Here is a 23,505-nt window from a genome sequence, read left to right as displayed (position 1 = left end):
AAAATGTACACAAATAATACATTATCTGATGAAATTGGGGCACAAGACAGGGATTTCCCCGCTCCCCCTCCTGTTTGAACTGACAATTGAACCGCAAGCAGAAAGAATTTAGACAGGACTAGCTCAGTGTACGGAGAGCTCAGTGGTGCTGAACGAATCCTCTGTCTATGCCGGTGGACTCCAGCCAAGGCCATCAAACGCATTTATGCATTGGCTACAGAGAGGCAGATAACACACCCTGCCGTACCTAATTCGCCAAAGAAACTGTCACTCAAAGGGATTCCCTCTGTCGCGAGCTGGCTGGTTGCGAAGCAAAGTGGCAATTGACATCAGTGGCAACACTACAGGGTAAAATAGTTGTCCTCCGAATAAATTCTGTCGGTAATTTTGCCTTTTGAATCGGCGTCTGCGTGTAATTCAGAAAGGTAAGGCGACATGGGTGTTTCATGTGTTGTGCATAGCTGACAGGCTGGCCAAGTAAAATGAATAGCAATATTCTGCTGGATGGTTGTGTTCTCATGATGTTTATTTGTAGGTGACGCCGCTTCTGACGTCCTGAATGTTATTGTAGCCTACCCTGTGTCAATCTGTTCTGTTCTGTTCTTGCTGTTCTCGATGTCGTTTTATTGTCACGTTTAGGCTACCTTGTGGCTGTGGTTGAAACAGACCAGGTACATGACATGTTGTGAACATCACTGAAACTTATAAGAACAGTGTTGGCCTATTATTAATTCAACAGATCGATCATATGAGCAACGTCTAGGGGTAGCATAGTGGGCAGTACTCTCTCGTGGACAGATTAAATGGGCAGAGGTTGGTTATAGGCTACTATAGTCGGGAGTGATGTAATAGCATTGACTTGAGATACACTGCTATAGATAAAGGGGATTAACTGAGCATTAAAGTTTAGATGTTTAGAGACTGAAGCACCAATGTGGAGGGAGACCACACACAGGTGTATCTCTCTCTCTCTCTGTCTCTCTCTCTGTGTCTCTGTGATGTGTCAAGAATGATGCATGGAATACCTGAGTCAAAGCTGCCTAGTTTCGTAGGATGGATAGGGTAAATTAGTTGTGAGGTCTTTATACCATGCTCCCTGTAATGTGAACCAGAATTCACAACTAACCTGCTATCAAACCTGGGTTGTCTGAGAAATTCAGGAATGCCTTATCCCATTGAGCTAATGCTTAGTGATTAGGCCTGAGGGCTAAATATATTATTCTGACCACTTCCATTACAATTCTATAAACACTCAAATGTGGGGAGGCTACTGTTGTGTGGCTGTTAGACAGACTGTCTGTTTCCTTTGCCTTTGATGCTCCATCACACGGAGCACATTACACGTGAATTGGCTTTTATAAGATAAAAGCTGCTTTAAAGTGTTCAGATTAGAGAATACAAGAAAGTGAATCGATTATTGAGATGCAATGCAGCGGAAATGGCTCTTGTCACTGGTCAAGGCACCTCATAACTTCTTAACACTTTTTCTTGTTTCTCTTTTGTAGATCATTGCCAATTGCTTACAAATGAAAGATATGTCCCAAAGAGATTCATTAGGATGTAGAGCATAGAGTTGAATAGAACAGGTGTAGGCTAAATATAATGTAGAATATCATATAATTCACTCTGTTCTCACTGACCTGGGACTGTTCTCTACCTTAACACCTCATGTGTTTCTGTTGATGTGGCATGGATAGGATAGCACTTGCCCGGTGAGTTGGTACAATCAATCGAGTCACTGGTGATACCTCGTCCAAGCCATCATTTTAGTTGGTGTGCATGTGTTCCCCCGAGTGCTTACAGCAGTGTGAAAACAACCTCTCTCCTTCTGTACAGTGTCATGGTAACTTCATCAGACCCCCGGGGATGTGTGTGTGTGTGTGTGTGACCTGGAAGTCACTCCTCATACAGCTTCCTTTATCTCCCGTCACACACAGGGCACAAAACACATACCTTGTACTATGTAAGATAGATCTATTTAGAACTAGTCTCAAAGGAAGATTCTCTTTGATCTGTTTCCAGCTCTACTTGATCTTGGTGAGCGGTGGTCACTCAATGTGATCACTGATTGAAGTTGAGTTATTCTGATCAGATGAACCTGTCTCTCTCTCGCACTCTCTCTCTCTCTCTCGTTCTCCTGATTGTTGTTCTGCCTACACCGACAAATTGCTGATGCTATCTACGTAATCAAACTCCTCTCCCTTCTGAAGGCGTTTTATATGATTGGTCTAATCAAGTCTGCTGGGTTTCTTGTTTGAATCGTCTGTTCTTTACCTAGTGTTCACAGAATGTCATTCTTAGGGTGGGGAGGCCCATGAGTGATTACTAGGCCAAAGCTATACAGTGCATTCGGAAAGTATTCACACTCCCTTTACTTTTTCCACTTTTGTTACGTTACAGACTTATTCTAAAATATATATATTTTTTATCACATCAATCACATGAGTTGGAAAGGCACACACCTGTCTATATAAGGTCCTACAGTTGACAGTGCATGTCAGAGCAAAAACCAAGTCATGAGGTCGAAGGAATTGTCTGTAGACTACCTCAATTGGGCCGACCAACCAGTGCTCCCGCACATTGGCTAACTGGGCTATCTGCATTGTGTCCCGCCACCCACCAACCCCTCTTTTACGCTACTGCTACTCTCTGTTCATCATATATGCATAGTCACTTTAACCATATCTACATGTACATACTACCTCAATCAGCCTGACTAATCGGTGTCTGTATGTAGCCTCGCTACTGTATATAGCCTGTCTTTTTACTGTTGTTTAATTTCTTTACTTACCTATTGTTCACCTAATACCTTTTTTGCATTATTGTTATAGCCTGCAAGTAAGTATATCACTGTAAGGTCTACACCTGTTGTATTCGGCGCACGTGACAAATAAACTTTGATTTGATTTTGAGCTCCGAGACAGGATTGTGTCGATCTGGAAGGGTACCAAAAACCGTCTGCAGCATTGAAGGTCCCCAACAACACAGTGGCCATCATTCTTAAATGAAATATGTTTGTAACCACCAAGACACTTCCTAGAGCTGCCGCCCAACCAAACTGAGCAATCGGGTGAGAAGGGCCTTGGTCAAGGAGGGAACCAAGAACCTGATGGTCACTCTGACAGAGCTCCAGAGTTCCTCTGTGGAGATGGGAGTACCAACCAATCAGGCCTTTATGGTAGGGTGGCCAGACCGAAGCCACTCCTCAGTAACAGGCACATGCCAGCCCGCTTGCAGTTTGCTAAAAGGCACAGAAAGGACTCCCAGACCACGAGAAACAAGATTCTCTGGTCTGATGAAACCAAAATTGAACTCTGGCCTGAATGCCAAGTGTAATTTCTGGAGGAAACCTGGCACCATCCCTATGGTGAAGTATGGTGGTGGCAGCATCATGCTATGGAGATGTTTTTCAGCGGCAGGGACTGAGAAACTAGTCAGGATCGAGGAAGAGATGAACAGAGCAACGTACAGAGAGATCCTTGATGAAAACTTGCTCCAGAGCGCTCAGGACCTCAGACTGGGGGCGAAGGTACCCCTCCAACAGGCCGATAACCCTTTGCACACAGCCAAGACAATGCAAGAGTGGCTTTGGGACAGGTCTCTGAATGTCCTTTAGTGGCACAGCCAGAGCCCGGACTTGAACCCAATCGAACATCTCTGGAGAGACCTGAAAATAGCTGTGCAGCAACGCTCTCCATCCATCCTGACAGGGCTTGAGAGGATCTGCATAGAAGAATGGGAGAAACTCCCCAAATACAGGTGTGCCAAGATTGTAGCGTCATACCCAAGAAGACTCAAGGCTGTAATCGCTACCAAAGGTGATTCAACAAAGTACTGAGTAAAGGTTCAGAATGCTTATGTAAATTTGATATTTCAGTTTTTTTATTTGAATAAATGAGCAAAACTTTCTAAAAACCTGTTTTTGCTTTGTCATTATGGAGTATTGTGTATAGATTGATGAGGGGAAAAATCTATTTAATCAATTTCAGCATAAGACTGTAGTGTAACAAAATGTGGAAAAAGTCAAGGGGTCCGAATACTTTCCGAATGCATTATATCTCCATGTTCATTTGTCAGTAATGCTTAATTTTACAGTCTGGCATTTACCTTATTGTGTGATGGACACTTTCTGAGACTAACTTCAAGCCTGGTAGTACCAGTATTGTCACACCCTGATCTGGTTCACCTGTCTTTGTGCATGTCTCCACCCCCCTCCAGGTGTCGCCCATCTTCCTCATTATCCCCAGTGTATTTATACCTGTGTTCTCTGTTTGTCTGTTGACAGTTTTGTTTCATCAAGCCTACATCAAGCCTGATCCTGAACCTGCCTGCCGTTCTGTACCTTTCAGACTCTGCTCTGGACTACTAACCTCTGCGTGCCCTTGACCTGTCGTTTGCCTGCCCCCCTGTTTTTGTAATACACTTTAGTTTCGAAGTAACAATCTGCATCTGGGTCTTTTCCGGAGCCTTGACAGTACGAACTAGCCTTGATGGACCCAGCAGACTTGGACCAGCTTTCCAACACCGTCTACTCCCAAGAAGCCACTATTGGAAGGCACGACCCCAGCCACCCCAGTCATAAACTGTTCTCTCTACCACTGCATGGCAAGCGGTACTGGAGCACCAAGTCTAGGACCAAAAGGCTTCTCAACAGTTTTTCCCCCAAGCCATAAGACTTATGAAAAGGTAATCAAATGGCTACCCAAACTATTTGCATTGTTTGCTGGAGCAAATCCGCGGGTTGTCTGTCAGACAGCCTACCGCGACGGTAACCTCCCAGCCCCTCAGTGACCCAGTTGTTAGCAGCGTGGCCTCACCGGCCACCCTGGATTCCCGAGAGCTCCGCTTACCACCCCTGGAACCGTTTGCTGGAGAGTTGGGAATTTGTGTTCTCTCATCATCGAGCTGCAGCCCTCCTCTTTCCCCTCAGACTGCTCGAAGATAGCGTATCTCATCACGCCGATGTCTTGGAGGGCTCTCGCCTGGGCTACGGCCGTGTGGGAACAACAGTCAGCCGTATGCTGACTGTTGGAGGAGTTTGTGGCAGAGGTGAAGAATGTTTTCGATTCTCCATGGTCCAGGAGAGAGACTACCCGGAAGTTACTCCAGATTCAGCAAGACTCCTGCAGTGTGGCAACCTATGCAGTGGATTTCCACACGTTGGCAACTGAGAGTGCTTGGAACCCAGAATCGCTGTTGGACACGTTCCTGCACGGAGTATCGGTGGAGGTTAAGGACGAACTAGGAGCCCGTGAACTACCAACGGATCTTTACCATCCGGATCAATGGATGGCTACAGGAACCCAGGAAGGAGAGGGGATCCGATTACACTTACCCACCCAAGGATTCCACCTCGTCTCCGAGGCATCCCAGAAGTCCCCGACGTCTCCGTTGCCGAGAAGACTCTTGAGTTCCCCCGAGAGTCTCCGAAGTCTGCTGAATCACCTCTTCCTTAGCGGATGCAACTAGGCAGAGCAAGGCTGTCCCTAGCTGAACGTCTACACAGGCTTCACACGACGAGTTGCCTATATTGAGGGACTACTGGTCATTTTATGTCCTCCTGTCCACTAAAAGACCAGGCTCACTAGTAGGGGTGAGTACTCTGGTGGGCAATACGGATAACTTTTCCTCTCCCCTTACTCGCACCGCTTTCCATGCCATCCTGCTGTGGGGGAACCTGTCGTAATCTCTCAGGGTACTCATTTGACTCTCCAATAAGAGTTTTATGGACGCTACCCTGGTGTCCAAGCTGGGCTTCCCCACTCAGCCCCTCTCCATTCCCATGGACGTTAGAGCACTGGACGGACGCTCTATAGGCCGGGTCACCCACAATAAGTTTCCTCAGATGCCGTGGTTTTGGGATTCTCTTGGCTCCAGTGACACTATCCCATTATTGATTGTACTGTTGGTGCCATCATGGGCCGGAGCCTGTTTTTACCACTCCCATTGCCTGAAGTCAGCACAGCCCGCCCCGGGACATCTTCCGGTGGGCTCGGAAGTTGCTCCGGACCTCTCCGCTATTCCCGCACTGTACCAGGACCTCCGGAGATTTTCAGTAAGGCTCGGGCCACTTCACTTCCTCCACACCGACACTATGACTGCCAGATCGACCTTCTCCCAGGCACCACACCGCCCAGGGGACGACTGTACTCTCAAATAAAATTTTATTTGTCACATACACATGGTTAGCAGATGTTAATGCGAGTGTAGTGAAATGCTTGTGCTTCTAGTTCCGACAATGGAGTAATAACCAACGAGTAATCTAACCTAACAGTTCCAGAACTACTACCTTATACACACACAAGTGTAAAGGGATAAAGAATATGTACATAAAGATATATGAATGAGTGATGGTACAGAACAGCATAGGCAAGATGCAGTAGATGGTATTGAGTACAGTATATACATACAGTGGGGCAAAAAAGTATTTAGTCAGCCACCAATTGTGCAAGTTCTCCCACTTAAAAAGATGAGAGAGGCCTGTAATTTTCATCATAGGTACACTTCAACAGACAAAATGAGGGAAAGAAATCCAGAAAATCACATTGTAGGATTGTTTTATGCATTTATTTGCAAATTATGGTGGAAAATAAGTATTTGGTCAATAACAAAAGTTTATCTCAATACTTTGTTATATACCCTTTGTTGGCAATGACAGAGGTCAAACGTTTTCTGTAAGTCTTCACAAGGTTTTCACACACTGTTGCTGGTATTTTGGCCCATTCCTCCATGCAGATCTCCTCTAGAGCAGTGATGTTTTAGGGCTGTTGCTGGGCAACACAGACCTTCAACTCCCTCCAAAGATTTTCTATGGGGTTGAGATCTGGAGACTGGCTAGGCCACTCCAGGACCTTGAAATGCTTCTTACGAAGCCACTCCTTCGTTGCCCGGGCGGTGTGTTTGGGATCATTGTCATGCTGAAAGACCCAGCCACGTTTCATCTTCAATGCCCTTGCTGATGGTAGGCTTTGTTACTTTGGTCCCAGCTCTCTGCAGGTCATTCACTAGGTCCCCCCGTGTGGTTCTGGGATTTTTGCTCACCATTCTTGTGATCATTTTGACCACAAGGGGTGAGATCTTGCGTGGAGCCCCAGATCGAGGGAGATTATCAGTGGTCTTGTATGTCTTCCATTTACTAATAAGATTCAGTCTTCCCAGCCTGGTGAAGGTCTACAATTTTGTTTCTGGTGTCCTTTGACAGCTCTTTGGTCTTGGCTATAGTGGAGTTTGGAGTGTGACTGTTTGAGGTTGTGGACAGGTGTCTTTTATACTGATAACAAGTTCAAACAGGTGCCATTAATACAGGTAACGAGTGGAGGACAGATGAGCCTTTTAAAGAAGAAGTTGTAGGTCTGTGAGAGCCAGAAATCTTGCTTGTTTGTAGGTGACTAAATACTTATTTTCCACCATAATTTGCAAATAAATTCATTAAAAATCCTACAATGTGATTTTCTGGATTCTTTCCCTCATTTTGTCTGTCATAGTTGTGTACCTATGATGAAAATTACAGGCCTCTCTCATCTTTTTAAGTGGGAGAACTTGCACAATTGGTGGCTGACTAAATACTTTTTTGCCCCACTGTATGAGATGAGTAATGTAGGGTATGTAAACATTATATTAATTGGCATTGTTTAAAGTGGCTAGTGATACATTTTTTACATCCATTTTTCCATTATTAAAGTGGCTGGAGTTGAGTCAGTATGTTGGCAGCAGCCACTCAATGTGAGTGGTGGCTGTTTCACAGTCTGATGGCCTTGAGATAGAAGCTGTTTTTCATTCTGTCGGTCCCTGCTTTGATGCACCTATACTGACCTTGCCTTCTGGATGATATCGGGGTGAACAGGCAGTGGCTTAGGTGGTTGTTGTCCTTGATGATCTTTATGGCCTTCCTGTGATATCGGGTGGTGTAGGTGTCCTGGAGGGCAGGTAGTTTGCCCCCGTTGATGCGTTGTGCAGACCTCACTACCCTCTGGAGAGCCTTAGGGTTATGGGCGGAGCAGTTGCCGTACCAGGCGGTGATACAGCCCACCAGGATGCTCTCGATTGTGCATCTGTAGAAGTTTGTGAGTGCTTTTGGTGACAAGCCGAATTTCTTCAGCCTCCTGAGGTTGAAAAGGCGCTGCTGCGCCTTCTTCACAACGCTGTCTGTGTGGGTGGACCAATTCAGTTTGTCCGTGATGTGTAAGCCGAGGAACTTAACTTACTACCCTCTCCACTACTGTCCCGTCGATGTGGATGGGGGGGTGCTCTCTCTGCTGTTTCCTGAAGTCCACGATCATCTCCTTTGTTTTGTTGACGTTGAGTGTGAGGTTATTTTCCTGACACCACACTCCGAGGGTCCTCACCTCCTCCCTGTAGGCCGTCTTGTCGTTGTTGGTAATCAAGCCCACCACTGTAGTGTCGTTTGAAAACTTGATGATTGAGTTGGAGGCGTGCATGGCCACGCAGTCGTGGGTGAACAGGGAGTACAGGAGAGGGCTCAGAACGCACCCTTGTGGGGCCCCAGTGTTGAGGATCAGCGGGGTGGAGATGTTGTTTACCTACCCTCACCACCTGGGGGCGGCCCGTCAGGAAGTCCAGTACCCAGTTGCACAGGGCGGGGTCGAGACCCAGGGTCTCGAGCTTGATGACGAGTTTGGAGGGTACTATGGTGTTAAATGCTGAGCTGTAGTCGATGAACAGCATTCTCACATAGGTATTTCTCTTGTCCAGATGGGTTAGGACAGTGTGTTTGCGATTGTGTCGTCTGTGGACTAATTTTGGCGGTAAGCAAATTAGAGCGGGTGTCAGGTAGGGTGGAGGTGATATGATCCTTGACTAGTCTCTCAAAGCACTTCATGATGACAGAAGTGAGTGCTACGGGGCGGTAGTCATTTAGCTCTTAGCTTTCTTGGGAACAGGAACAATGGGTGGCCCTCTTGAAGCATGTGGGAACAGCAGACATGGATAAGGATTGATTGAATATGTCCGTAAACACACCAGCCAGCTGGTCTGCGCATGCACTGAGGACGCGGCTGGGGAAGCCGTCTGGGCCTGCAGCCTTGCGAGGGTTAACACGTTTAAATGTTTTACTCACGTCGGCTGCAGTGAAGGAGAGTCCGCAGGTTCTGGTAGCGGGCCATGTCAGTGACACTGTATTGTCCTCAAAGAGAGCAAAGAAGTTTTTTAGTCTGTCTGGGAGCAAGACATCCTGGTCCGTGACAGGGCTGGTTTTCTTTTTTTTGCCAAGCTGTAAAAACAGCACTGATCACATCCCATGTGTGCTTTTAAAGCAGACCCACTCATGTACCTAACCAGGCCTGTAGAAATGCCCAGATTATGTTTCTTTGGCTGGGGCTCCATGACTCAGAGCAAGGGAACATTGTGTGTGTGTGTGTGTGTGTGTGTGTGTGTACAGGGGCGGACTGGTGATCTGGTGTTTCGGGCAAATGCCAGATGGGCTGGTCCATTTTTAGCCCAGAGTGCCTGTCTCACTTGTTTTTCTCTTGCAAAATTATTATTATCTCAAATAATGTAATAAGCCAGTGTGTGGAAAATGCCAGAGACAATTTCTGGTGTGCGTGTGCGTGCACAAGAGGGGTTATAGCAGTGGGGAGATTTGGGTCAGTCCTTTTTGGAAATGTGAAATGTTTGTCCCACAGATTCTAGAGAGGCCTGTCTCTCTGTTACTAAGGCCCACAGCCGCTATTGTCCCTGTCCTTTCACCACTCAGCTCTTTATTCTCCACAACCGCACATCTCAATTATCACACAGGGGAGCTTTGTGTGGCCAGAGCCCTCCCTCCCTCTGTGTGTGTGTGTGTAAAAGAGAGGAAATTACAGACACACACACACACACACACACACACACACAAGCAGATCAAGACTAAGAGAGAGAATTCAGAGAGAGAGAGAAAAAGACAGTGGGAGTGAGAGAGAGACAGTGAGAGAGAGTTTTAGTCAAAGGAAGAGGAGGATCCCTTTCATAGAAAGCATTTCCCCGAAGCTACCTGGTGTTGTGAGCTGCAGTACCAGTGCTTCTCTCAAGGAAAATACATCCTCTCATACAACTGGTAGCCTACATGTAGGGAGAGTGGAGTGCACTTCAGACCTGCGTTACGTGTTGTGGATGGATTCTTCCATTATAGTTTTCACCATTGTTATTGCAGAGTAAACGAAGAGGATCACCAGAGCTTGGACCAGCCCTCCACCACCAACCATCCTAATGGATCCTTAGCCCCTGTCTGCTGCTATTTGACTGGTGAGTTGAATCTCTTTTACAGGCTCGTGAATAAGTATTTTTACCATGTAGTTCTAATTTGATATTGCCTACACCATACAGAAAGGTAGCGTCATTTAGCTAGTGTGTGTGTGTGTGTGTGTGTGTCAGTGTAGGCTGCTGAGGGGAGGACGGCTCATAATAATGGCTGGAACGGAGCAAATGGAATGGCATCTAACCATGTGTTTGATGTATTTGATACCATTCCACCTGTTCCGCTCCAGCCATAACCACAAGCCCATCCTCCCCAATTAAGGTGCCACCAACCTCCTGTGGTGGTGTGTGTGATTTAAACTCAATGAAGCAATGTGTAATTGTGAACACAGTGCTCTGCTCTCTCTTCACATTCACCAGTTAATACCTAATCCAGAATAGAGATGCACACAAATATGCTCACTGTCCATTGCCAAGCAACCACACAAACATTTCCCATTTTATTGAACCTTTATTTAACTAGGCAAGTCAGTTAAGAACAAATTATTCTTATTTACAATGACGGCTTACCCCCGGCCAAACCTGGACAACACTGGGCCAATTGTGCGCCGCCCTATGGGACACCCAATCACGGCCGGATGTGATACAGCCTGAATTTGAACCAGGGACTGTAGTGACGCCTCTTGCGCTGAGTTGCAGTGCCTTAGACCACTGTGCCACTCGGGAGCCCATCGATTTACTGAGGTCACCTTTTAGGTACTCTATACACTCAGGTGTATCAGCTGCCAATTACAATTCATAAACAACACCTTTGTGTGTGTGTCTGCACGCTCACATAAATGGCTAATATCAAATCAAAGTTTATTGCTCAGTTTAGCAGATGTTATAGCAGGTGCAGTGCTTGTTATAGCGTAATTATACTTTGCGGAGCAGTGTTCGCTTTGTGCTGTAAAAGCGGAGCCCTCTTCTCTCTTGGCGAGTCCTTTTAGTCGGCCTCAGATCAATCGTTAGATATTCATGCTAGAGAGACACAGAAAGGCCGAAAGGTGTTTGAAGGCTGGACAGATGGGAGAGGTCACAAAGGGGAATCTCTTTGATTTGCTATGCTCCACCTCCACTGCTTCCCCTTAATAGACATTGAATAGGGGAGCTCCTGGCAAGACGAGGGATATTCTGTTTTGAGATATCATGTGTCTTAATGAGGTGTTTATATAAGATCATGATTATGTACATTTAGATTGGTACTTGCTGCGGAATCGATCAATCGGTATTTGTAGAAATGTACTATAGTTGTATATTCTGGAAAAGCAAATGTAGATAGCAAATGCCTAGAATTGGACTGAAAACCTGCAGGCGTCCCTCCTCTGTTGACGTTTGTCTGTCGGTGATGGTGTATGGCTATTGGCCGGTCATGTCTGAGATACATCGGTGTAGTATTAGAGAGCAGTGTGGTTGTGTGAGAACAGTAGTGTGTCTGGTGTTTGGGCTGAGGATAAAGGACCTAACCCTTTGCTATGATGGAGAGGATCATGCTGCATTACAGGTTATTATAGTGTGGGTGGGTTCTCAGACCGATGAACTCAAGTGTGCTCACCTTCAAAGATTCAAACCCTCTTTACTCCTCTCGCTCTCTCTCTGTCTGTTAGTGCATCCCTCTGATACGTCAGCTGAAGAGTGCATTGTGATTCATTCTTAATAATCACAAAGTGGGCCCTATAATCTGTTTGGCATTTCCCAGACACAGATTACCCAGACACAGATTAGGCCTAGTCTTGGACTAAAAAAGCATTATCAATGGAGAATCTCAATTAAAAGTTCTTAATTGGGAAGGCTAATCTGTGTCCGACAAACTGGCCCTGTGAGCATAGGTTAGACCCTTGGACATGACACATGACAGTGGTGCTAAGTGAGTTAGTGCTAGGTTAGAAAACCTTGTTTCCCTTTACCATCCATAATAAACACATTAATGAGTGTAAAGCTACCTCCGCCTCTACTCCAGGGACATTGTTAGAGCTTTCAGAACAAGGAGTTATCACCTAATCACACACACGTACAGATGCACACGTGTGAATGAACTAGTACAGATGCACACGTGTGAATGAACTAGTACAGATGCACACGTGTGAATGAACTAGTACAGATGCACACGTGTGAATGAACTAGCACAGACACACGTGCACAAATTCGCCTGCACACACACACACACTTGTCACCTAATCATCTCCTGAAAACAAAATATGTTCTAATCAGTTTGTGAGTGTGTTTGAGTGTTCACACAGGTAAGCAGACATACATTAACACTTGTCCACAAGTATGGACACATATTCTGTATACTACCCTCACACACACACACACATGCTCACACACACAATGAATAAAGCCGGGATTAAAAGATGTAGCAACTGTCTTCATTAATCCCTGCACCAGTGTTTTAGAGAGAAGAGACGAGAGAATGGAAGAATGTTAAAGTTAATGTTTCAACTGAGTTCATTGTTTCAATTGACATTTTATCTTTATTTAGCTAGGCAAGTCCGTTAATTAACAACAAATTCTTATTTACAATGACAGCCTACCAGGGAACAGTGGGTTAACTGCCTTGTTCAGGGGCAGAACAACAGATTTTTACCTTGTCAGCTGAGGGATTCAATTCAACAACCATTCGGTTATTGACCACTAGGCTACCTGCCGCCCCAAGAGATGGACAACTTTGTGTGGTGTTTAAGGAAGTACCCCATGGCAGCACCTTAACGTTCAGCCATATTCCTTTCCTCCCTCCCCCTCCTCCACCACCTGTGGGCTATTTATAGCTCAGGGAATCAAAGCACCAATTAAAACGCAGCTGCACTAATGAGAGAGCCAGCAGACTGAGGTGAACTGTTGTTCACTCTAAGCCATCCTCTGTTTCAAAGAATGATCTAGAGTTGGGATTACAAATGGTCTGGGGTTAACTTCCTTGAGCTATGGGTCAGAAACTGTCATCAACCGCCTTGGTTAAGGGAGTGTTCAAACTGCAGTCCATCGAAGGTCTGGAGAAACGCACTTGAGGAATAGAATAGTAGCCTCTGTTTTGTCTCGCTGGCTTAGATCTGCGGTCGTCTGGACATTCGGTCAACAGAAAAGTTCTCTACATGGACCCTATGTATAAAGGTGAGATTCACACTTTGCTCTTCACTTTTAGTTTGGTTTTGATGAGATCATGAATAAAATAAAAGAAGTCTGTGTTTTTGCAGCCCAGAAAAGGGGTTTTATAGACTGGATTGAACAGGGCTCTGGGTATTTCCCTCATGATAACGTTCTGTTCTGTGTGTTCTCCCACAGGTGGTGCCTTGCATCAGAACCCCCTCCAGCCATGAGCTACCCCCTCCAGCCATGAGCTACCCCCATCCTAGGCATCCTGGGTAGGATGACGGCCGTGTGCCCCTCTGGGGTAGGCCCTGCTGGGGCTACGGTGGGGAGCTCCAGGGGCTCTGGGGCTGGGAGTACAGGCGGTCAGGACAGGAGATATGCCCGCTGGAGCCGCCAGGACAGCTCAGACATCGCTACAGATGATGAGGGGGTTCCTGCCCGCCAACTCACCCCCCTGGAGAGGCTCAACCTCGACATGTGCCAGGACGACAGGTAGAACCAGGACGCCCAACGCTCTCTTAGAACACAACAAGAAAGAAAATTAATTATCATGTATTGTTTTTCTGGATCCTTTGTTAATGATGATTATTTGGCAACCCCTCTGGTAACCCTACTGACAGGGTGGTCCGTGAGCTCACAGTGGGCCGACGTATCGGCTTCTACAAGGTCCGCGGGGAGATCGGCTGTGGAAACTTCTCCCATGTCAAACTGGGGATCCACGCCCTCACCAACGGTAAGGAAGACCCCTGCCAAGCAGCAAACACATTAGCTGATGTTTAACATAACAGACTGTACTGCTGTACTGTAGATGCTCACTAAACCTTTGAATCTTTTAAATTATTCAATTCATTGACCAGTAAAAGTGAGAAGATCTATTTAGGCCTGGCCAATCTTCACTAAATATGCTGGCTTGAGTTGAATAGTTCTCGGAAAATCCCAGCTCCTCTGCTCCAGCAAAGTCTCAAACCACAGTGATGACTGACTAGCTGTTTTCATCAATGAGCTAATAATACGTATCCTTAGATAGCTGTTTGCTAATGAGCCAGTGGTTTGGGCCTGTGGTCGGAATCAGCCACAGCGAGACAGCTTGTCTGCTGCCCTTGAAAAGATGGATTGATTAGAGATCTCGTGTTTCCCTAGCGACGGCTGGAATTGCTGCATGCTTCATCAAAGACTGTATGTAGTGTGAGTGTGCGTGTGTGGTATCGCTTGCTTAGTCCGACAAAGCAAAATGAGCTCCGGGGCTTTTTTTAAAGGCTGTCACTGAAAGCTGTGGCAGAGCAGAAAGAGAGACTAATACCAGTCTTAATTAATTATGCATGTCAAAGCACAATTAGATATCTCAGCACCATCACACCGCTTAGGGACCTCTATATTATTAATTCATTTATGCTATTGATATCAAGTATGGGTGCTGCAGGTGAGGTCAGGGTGGTCAGAGATGTTTAAGATGAGCATAGCCTTATTTCTATTACAACATATTGGATGACTGTCATTCATAATCCATTCACCCGGCTCAATGTAACATTGATAGGTTTAGGCTACTACATGATATTCAAATTTTCCTTGAACCCATCATGAGGTTGATACATCCTAGCCTATGAATGAAAGTTTACAACGTAGGTGCACAGGTCAAGAGACAAATCAAAGACAGACAGTGACACATTCAATACCGCCTTGAACACTCGTGTATCTAGCTGACCTAGGGTGTAATTATCAGTCCAGTAGTTGCAAACAAGAGTTTCTGTTGGACAAATGCAGGTATGTTATCCCCGTTTTGTTCTGTTTGCTTCTGTTTAAGAAAAGTTAATCAGATTTGATCACCGCAAACACAGTTCACTTTCATAGAAGCCACATATAAATAGTAGGGTTGCTCGTTGTGTAATTTCTTCTTGCATTTACTCGCTCTCCTCCTCTCAACTTTTTCCTTCGCTTGTGGACTTCAGTGCCTGTGACCAGGTGACAAAACTTTTCCAAGCCAAACCTTCACACCATAATCACTAACCACTACACACACAGCCTACATCATTGTCACCATATTAGCTAACGTCATAGTCAACATAGCTAGCTACTAGAACTAACATGTTAATAAACCAACTACAATCATGCTGTACAGTGCCGGCAGATAAAACAGTTACACCGGCGAGCCCCGGTGGCAATAAAATAATAAAATCAAAACCTTACCTTGACCTTACCCTGAAGAGTTCCAGTGTTGGATAGCCATAGCCAGCTAGCTAACATAGCATCCCTCTCTGTTAGAGCCAGGTGTTTGAGTCGGCTAAACTAGCTAGCTGCATTCGCTAGCCAAGTAAGTGAAAGTGAGAAGAAAATAAAATCGAAATAAAGCTAGCTCTCAAATTAAATCAAATCGAGAGAGAGAGAGCACATTAGTAAGGTTGGGCACGTATGTTGGGCGATTTAGGCCTGGCTCACAGATGGCGTTCCATCTGACCACCAACTCAATGGAGTTGAGGTCAGGGCTCTGTGCAGGCCAGTCAAGTTCTTCCACACCAATCTCGACAAACCATTTCTGTATTTACCTCGCTTTGTGCATGGAGGCATTGTCATGCTGAAACAGGAAAGGGCCTTCCTCAAACTGTTGCCACAAATTTGTAAGCACAGAATCGTCTTGAATATTATTTTATGCTGTTTGCATTAAGATTTCCCTTCACTGGAAAAAGGGGCCTAGCCCGAACCATGAAAAAATCCCCAGACCATTATTCCTCCTCCACCAAACTTTACAGTTGGCACTATGCATTGGGGTATGTAGAGTTCTCTTGGCATCCGCCAGACCCAGATTCCAGATGGTGAAGCGTGATTAATCCCTCCAGAGAACGCATTTCCACTGCTCCAGAGTCCAATGGTGGCGAGCTTTACGCCACTCCAGCCGACACTTGGTATTGCGCATGGTGATCTTAGGCTTGTGTGCAGCTGTTCGGCTATGGAAACACATTTCATGAAGCTCCTGACGAACCGCTCTTGTGCTGAAGTTAGTGTTGCTACCGAGGACAGACGATTTGTACACGCTACGCACTTCAGCACTCGGCGGTCCCGTTCTATGAGGTTGTGTGGCCTACAACTTAGCGGCTGAGCCGTAGTTGCTCCTTGACGTCTGTGCCCAAACAATTTGAGCTTCTACTTTTAAGAATCCACCTTTCCAGAAACAAGTCTCTCACCGTTGCCAATTGCTATAGACCACCTTCTGCTCCCAGCTGTGCCCTGGACACCATATGTGAATTGATTGCCCCCCATCTATCTTCAGAGCTCATGCTGTTAGGTGACCTAAACTGGGACATGCTGGGACATGTTTAACACCCCGGCCAACCAGGATCTCAGCGATCACTGTCTCATTGCCTGCGTCCCTAATGGGTCTAATCGACCTGGCCCGGGTATCCTGGAAGGATATTGACCTCATTCTGTCAGTAGAGGATACCTGGTTATTCTTTAAAAGTGCTTTCCTCACCATCTTAAATAAGCATGCCCCATTCAAAATATTTAGAACTAGGAACAGATATAGACCTGGTTTCACTCCAGACCTGACTGCCCTTGACCAACACAAAAACATCCTGTGGCGTACTGGATTAGCATCAAATAGCCCCCGCGATATGCAACTTTTCGGGGAAGTTAGGAACCAATATACACAGGCAGTTAGGAAAGCATAGTCTAGCTTTTTCAAACAGAAATTTGCATCCTGTAGCACAAACTCCAAAAAGTTCTGGGACACCGTAAAGTCCATGGAGAATAAGAGCACCTCCTCCCAGCTGCCCACTGCACTGAGGCTAGGAAACACTGTCACCACCGATAAATCCACGATAATTGATGATTTCAATACAATTCTCTATGGCTGGCCATGCTTTCCACCTTGCTATCCCTACCCCGGTCAACAGCCCTGCACCCCCCACAGCAACTTTCCCAAGCCTCCCCCATTTCTCCTTCACCCAAATCCAGATAGCTGATGTTCTGAAAGAGCTGCAAAATTCCTACAAATCAACCGGGCTAGACAATCTGGACCCTCTCTTTCTAGAATTATCCACCGCAATTGTTGCAACCCCTATTACCAGCCTGTTGAACCTCTTTCGTATCGTCTGAGATCCCAAAAGTTTGGAAAGCTGCCGCGGTCATCCCCCTCTTCAAAGGGGGAGACACTCTAGACCCAAACTGCTACAGACTTATATCTATCCTACCCTGCCTTTCTATGGTTTTCGAAAGCCAAGTTAACAAACAGATCACTGACCATTTCGAATCCCACCGTACCTTCTCCACTATGCAATCTGGTTTCCGAGCTGGTCATGGGTGCACCTCAGCCATGCTCAAGGTTCTAAACGATATCATAACCTCTATCGATAAAAGACAATACTGTGCAGCTGTCTTCATCGACCTGTCCAAGGCTTTCAACTCTGTCAATCACCACATTCTTATCAGCAGACTCAACAGCCTTGGTTTCTCAAAGGACTGCCTTGCCTGTTTCACCAACTACTTCTCAGACAGAGTTCAGCGTGTCAAATCGGCGGGCCTGTTGTCCGGACCTCTGGCAGTCTCTATGGTGGTACAGATCACTGCACCTGTACATAGCCCATATGTAAATAGCCCATCCTACTACCTCATCCCCATATTGTTATTTATTTTATTTATTTTGCTCCTTTGCACCCCAGTATCTCTACTTGCACACTCATCTTCTGCACATCTATCGCTTCAGTGTTTAATTGCTATATTGTAATTATTTTGCCACTGTAGACTATTTATTGCCTTACCTTCCTTATCCTACCTCATTTGTACACACTGTATATAGACTTTTTCTATTGTATTATTGACTGTATGTTTGTTTATTCCTTGTGTAACTCTGTGTTGTTGTTTGTGTCGCACTGCTTTGCTTTATCTTGGCCAGGTCGCAGTTGTAATTGAGAACTTGTTCTCAACTAGTCTACCTGGTTAAATAAAGGTGAAATAAAAATAAATATAAAAATCATTTCCACTTCACAATAGCAGCACTTACAGTTGACCGAGGCAGCTCTAGTAGGGCAGAAATTTGATGAACTTGTTGGAAAGGTGGCATCCTATGAAGGTGCCACGTCGAAAGTCACTGACCACTTCAGTAAGGCCATTCTACTGCCAATGTTTGTCTATGGAGATTGCATGGCGGTGTGCTCAATTTTATACACCAGGCAGCAACGGGTGTGGCTGAAATATCCAAATTCACTAATTTGAAGGTGTGTCCACATACTTTTGTATATATAGTATATTTAGTATAGAATTTTTCTAAAAAGGATAACTTTTTTTTATTGTTTCACTATTTTTAATTGTATTAAATTCACTGAGGAGGATGCTCCTCCCTTTCCTCCTCTGAGGAGCTTATCCTCCCCAAAGCCAAATCTGAACCAGCTTCACCCTTCTCCTAAATGGGTTCAATTGGATGTTTTCATGTTCTTTATGTTCTCTACAACCTACACAGTATGTGTGATCATAATTTCCGTTCGGTTATTTCTGCTCTGTCCTGTCGTCTCATCAATAGTCAAATACGACTTTTCAAGAAAGTACTTGTTGAAACGAGTAATACTTATATTTGATTGTTTTAGAATAGGCTATAATCAAGAAAATGGGTTTCCATGAAAATCAAGCTCTAACAAATTAGTTAGTTGCCTCAGAGAAAATTGACAATATACAATAGCATACAAGAAAGCAATATCATAAGCCTATATCTAACTGTTTGCAGATTTGTCTAGGCTTCTACAGCTCTTTTAAAACTACATCCTGGGATTTGGTCCCGGAGACAGTCATAGGCTTTAGCTGCTTGCTCTGGTGCACCCCCAGATAATGGATGGAGATGCCCAGCAGTGTTACATTTAGTTAGGAAGTTTGCGATTTGTTTTCTGTGTTGCAAGGCACCATGCGGAGTGTTGTATGTCATTCTGTTCATTCAATTATAGCCGTGGTGGTAAAGGAGAATGCTGGGGGACAACGGAATAAGCTGAACCCCAGACATAAGATAGCTCTCCTTGAGGTTTTCAATGGTCAGTTGTTCCACAAAGTTAAAGTCAACATTATCCAGCTCCTCCCGTGCCTCATCTCAGGACTTACATCCACAACATTGACTGGCTCATATTCAGCCAACTCCTGCAGGTTCTCCTGATTCCTGCAGTAAAGGAAGCTAGCACCAAGCACACACTGATGGCCAATGCTGCAGAACAAGCAAGCTACTTTGAGAAAAATCTGCAGATAGTCGCCTTTGGATAGGCTAGCTAGCTATGCGTTTTGAATCACTTTGGGTAGATCGCTGTAAAGCACATCCTCTTGCCACAAGTGTTAAGTCAGGACTTGGGCATTTCCCAGAATATTGAACCACATTCCACAACTGATATTGAATATAAATATCCCATTATCATAGTGACAGAATGAAACCGAAAAGTATGAAAAATGTCAGTCCTTATTATGACATCATACTTGAGAAAGCCACCTAGCTTGGAATAGAATGTAGAATGCACTCATTTCATCGGCCACATAACTTGCTTATGCATACAGATATGCTAATGAAGTGTGTGTTGACATCGACAAAGTATTGCACAGTCTTTTCAATAGAGAATAAAACACCAAAAGCTAAAATAGCCTTACTCCTTCTCTCAGCCTCTTCTTTTTGGTACTAACTTCTATGTTTCATGAACATGTCCCTCTGTCTGTTCTCCTTCAGACAAGGTGGCCATTAAGATCCTGGATAAGACCAAGCTGGACCAGAAGACCCAGAGGCTACTGTCCAGAGAGATCTCCAGCATGGAGAGACTACACCACCCCAACATCATACGTCTCTACGAGGTCGGACACACACACACACACACACACACACACACACACACACACACACACACACACACACTGTTGATAAGGAATGAGTTACACAAAGCCTCGTCAGAAGCTAAGATCATCACTGCAATGCACTTAAACAGAGTTTATCAGAAGACAACTTGACCATCCTCTCTCTGCCTTCCTGCCGGGTGACAGGTGGTGGAGACATTGTCACGGTTACACCTGGTGATGGAGTATGCTGGTGGAGGAGAGCTCTACACCAAGATTAGCATGGAGGGGAAACTGTCGGACATCGACAGCAAGATCGTCTTCTCTCAGATCCTCTCGGCTGTCAAACACATGGTATGGCTCAGGGCTGAAGTCTTGCTTACATACACTTTTCAGTGTAATCATCAGAGCCCACCCAAATAAATATTATGCAGTCTCTTTTCTTTTCCGTTGTGCAACATTGAATGTAATTTAAAGAGTATGAGATGTAGTTAAGGTACATATCGGTATGTTAACCAGATAAATCTTTGACCCACCCCACAGCATGACAACAGCATCATCCACCGTGACCTGAAGGCAGAGAACGTGTTCTACACCTGCAGCACCTGCGTCAAGGTGGGAGACTTCGGCTTCAGCACGCTGAGTCGCCGCGATGAGACCCTCAACACGTTCTGCGGCTCCCCGCCCTACGCCGCGCCTGAACTCTTCAGGGACGAACACTACCTAGGTGTCTTCGTAGACATCTGGGCCCTGGGCGTCATGCTGTTCTTCATGGTGACAGGAACCATGCCCTTCAGGGCGGACACGGTGGCCAAACTGAAGCGCTGCATTCTAGAGGGGGCCTATGTGCTGCCCTCCTGGGTACAGGAGCCTTGCCAGAGGCTGATCAGAGGCATCCTCCAGCCCCAGCCCTCAGACCGCTGCAGTGTGGAGCAGATGATGGGCTGTGAGTGGCTGCTGCCTATAGACTTCCCTCGGGCCATGGAGCCCTTTAAACTGGACCCGTCCTATCTGGCCGAGAGCACGCCTTCAGAGTTGGAGGAAGATGAGGCGGAGGTGAGGGAGGCGCTGGAGATACTAGGGATCACCCCGGAGCATATCTTAAATAATCAGGGGAAGGACTGTAGGAGTTCTGTTACGGGCGTTTATAGGATTCTGTTGCACCGTGCGCACAAGAGGCGGGCGGTGGAGAGCATGCCTGTGGTTACACATGTGGTCGGGTCCACCGTGAGTAAAAAGGACCGGCTAAAGGCGTACCACAGCTTACGGCACACCTCCAAGCTCTGTGTGATTCTGTGACGAAAAGCCTTCGCTCCTATAGTTGAACTTTTGTTGTAGTTTTTTTTTGTCAATAGAGTAAACATTTCTGTGACTGTGAATGAGGAATGAGGTGGTGAATTTTAAATCAGTACAACTTCTGTCTTGAATGTTTATCGACAAAATGTTAACCACTGATAATTTAAAAAAAATTGAAATCCAAAAGTTGGGATTGATGTTAGGATTTGTTTTATTTTTATATCAGTCTCTGTGTGAATATACTTTAGCCTGGGTGCCTGTCTTCTTCGACTTTATCTTACCAGACAAGGCTAAAATTGTTCATACGGTCATCCAGCAGACGCTTTTCTCCAAAGTGATATACTGTTAACACATACGTATATTCATATGACCTCAAGCAGCAATAAATCCTATACAACTCTGGTTTATAGCGTCTGAGGCTTGGTAAAACCAGATGTAGCATTGTGGAATGCTGAAAGAGTCAAGCATCCAGGCTAATGAGAAAGAAGAATCTGATGATCTGAATTAGAAATCAGGAGGTGATTATCTCTCGAATGTTTTATTGCACTGTTTTTGAGAGACATTTTTTTTCCAGTTACATGCCATCATGATTCTAGACATTTTCATCTCCTATTTCATAAATGCATGTTATTTTTATTCATTTTGCGTATGATATCCTATCACAGTGCTTCCCCAACTTATCCTTGAGTAGCCCCAGCCAGTCCACTTCTTCTTTGATGTATTTCAGAACTAGCATAGCTGATTCAAATGATTACTTAATCATCAAACCCTTCATTTGTTGAATCAGCAGTGCTAGTTCTGGAATACATAAAATAACTGGGGTGGCTGGGGGTACTCAAGGAGAGGTTTGGGATGTCTATATCTCTTAGCCTGAGAGCCAGTCTGTTTTTGCTTTTTGTGCTATCATGCTAACTCCTTGTCACTCCTTGTCATGCAAAACATGTTTGGCTTGACAATAAGCAATGGACTTGGCAAGAGCACAAACAGATCTGGGACCAGGCTAGATATCAGCAGGTAACTGGTTGACAGGAACACATTGGCCCGGTTGGGTTGACAGTTATTTGTACACCTTACCTGTCAACGCCAATAATTTGATTTTCAATTGTTATGATGCCATATTACTGCCCAATATATCTTTTCAAAATATTAAATAAAATGCTGAAATACTTTGTTGTCCTGTAATGTTTTGATAAACTTCACATGTCAATGTTCATTGCAAAACATATTTTTCTCATCTAGGGTTAATGGGTTTATATTATGGACAATAAATGGTGACTGTATCTGATAAGAAACAACCCTAATGTCTTACTTACAATACAGAAACAGTAACTAGCCTACACATCAGGCTTATCGGCATATGTAGTCTCTAAGCTGTGGATGAAACTGAAGGGAGGCATGATGTGTTTGCCTAATGTACAGTATCAAATCAAATTGTATTTGTCACATGCACCGAATACAACAGGTATTACAGTGAAATGCTTACTTACAAGCCCTTAACCAACAATGCTTTAAGAAGTTAATAAAAATACATTTTTAAAAGATATATATATATATATATATATATATAGAGTCTATATATATATATATAAAAGTAACATAATTAAACAGCAGCAGTAAAAAATAAGCAAGGCTATATACAGGGGGTGCTGGTTAGTCGAGGTAATATGTACATGTAGGTAGAGTTAAAGTGACTATGCATAGATTATAAACAGAGAGTAGCAGAAGCATACAAGAGGGGTCTGGGTAGACCTTTGATTAGCTGTTCAGGAATCTTATGGCTTGGGGGTAGAAGCTGTTAAGGCTTTTGGACCTAGACTTGGCGCTCCGGTACCGCTTGCCATGTGGTAGCAGGGAGAACAGTCGATAACTATGGTGGCCGGAGTATTTGACAATTTTTAGGGCCTTCCTCTGACACCGCCTGATATAGAGGTCCTGGATGGCAGGAAGCTTGGCCCCAGTTATGTACTGGGCTGTACGCACTACCCTTTGTAGTGCCTTGTGGACGGAGGCCGAGCAGTTGCCATACCAGGCAGTGATGCAACCAGTCAGGATGCTCTCGATGATGCACCTGTAGAACCTTTTGAGGATCTGGAGACCCATGCCAAATCT

The 23,505-nt window shown here is 45.1% G+C and overlaps 1 protein-coding gene across 2 annotated transcripts; it reads left to right on the top strand.

The window, feature by feature from the left end:
- The first annotated feature begins 78 nt into the window (after window positions 1-78).
- On the top strand, window positions 79-22,564 carry nim1ka (NIM1 serine/threonine protein kinase a). Of its 2 annotated transcripts, XM_024418148.1 has the most exons (8): window positions 79-425; window positions 10,148-10,239; window positions 13,276-13,338; window positions 13,510-13,809; window positions 13,938-14,050; window positions 20,000-20,121; window positions 20,308-20,454; window positions 20,644-22,564. In XM_024418148.1, exons 4-8 carry the CDS (start codon window positions 13,595-13,597, stop codon window positions 21,397-21,399), a joined length of 1,353 nt encoding a protein of 450 aa, XP_024273916.1. In that variant the 5' UTR covers window positions 79-425; window positions 10,148-10,239; window positions 13,276-13,338; window positions 13,510-13,594; the 3' UTR covers window positions 21,400-22,564. The 2 variants fall into 2 exon arrangements, with proteins under 2 accessions (XP_024273916.1, XP_024273917.1); XM_024418149.1 differs by lacking the exon at window positions 13,276-13,338.
- The last annotated feature ends 941 nt before the right edge of the window (window positions 22,565-23,505 follow it).

Source organism: Oncorhynchus tshawytscha, linkage group LG04 (genome assembly GCF_018296145.1).
Source record: "Oncorhynchus tshawytscha isolate Ot180627B linkage group LG04, Otsh_v2.0, whole genome shotgun sequence".
In the NCBI taxonomy this organism is placed as follows: Eukaryota; Metazoa; Chordata; class Actinopteri; order Salmoniformes; family Salmonidae; genus Oncorhynchus; species Oncorhynchus tshawytscha.
Note: the sequence above shows the minus strand (reverse complement) of the source record. Positions and strands in the feature narration are given on the sequence as shown.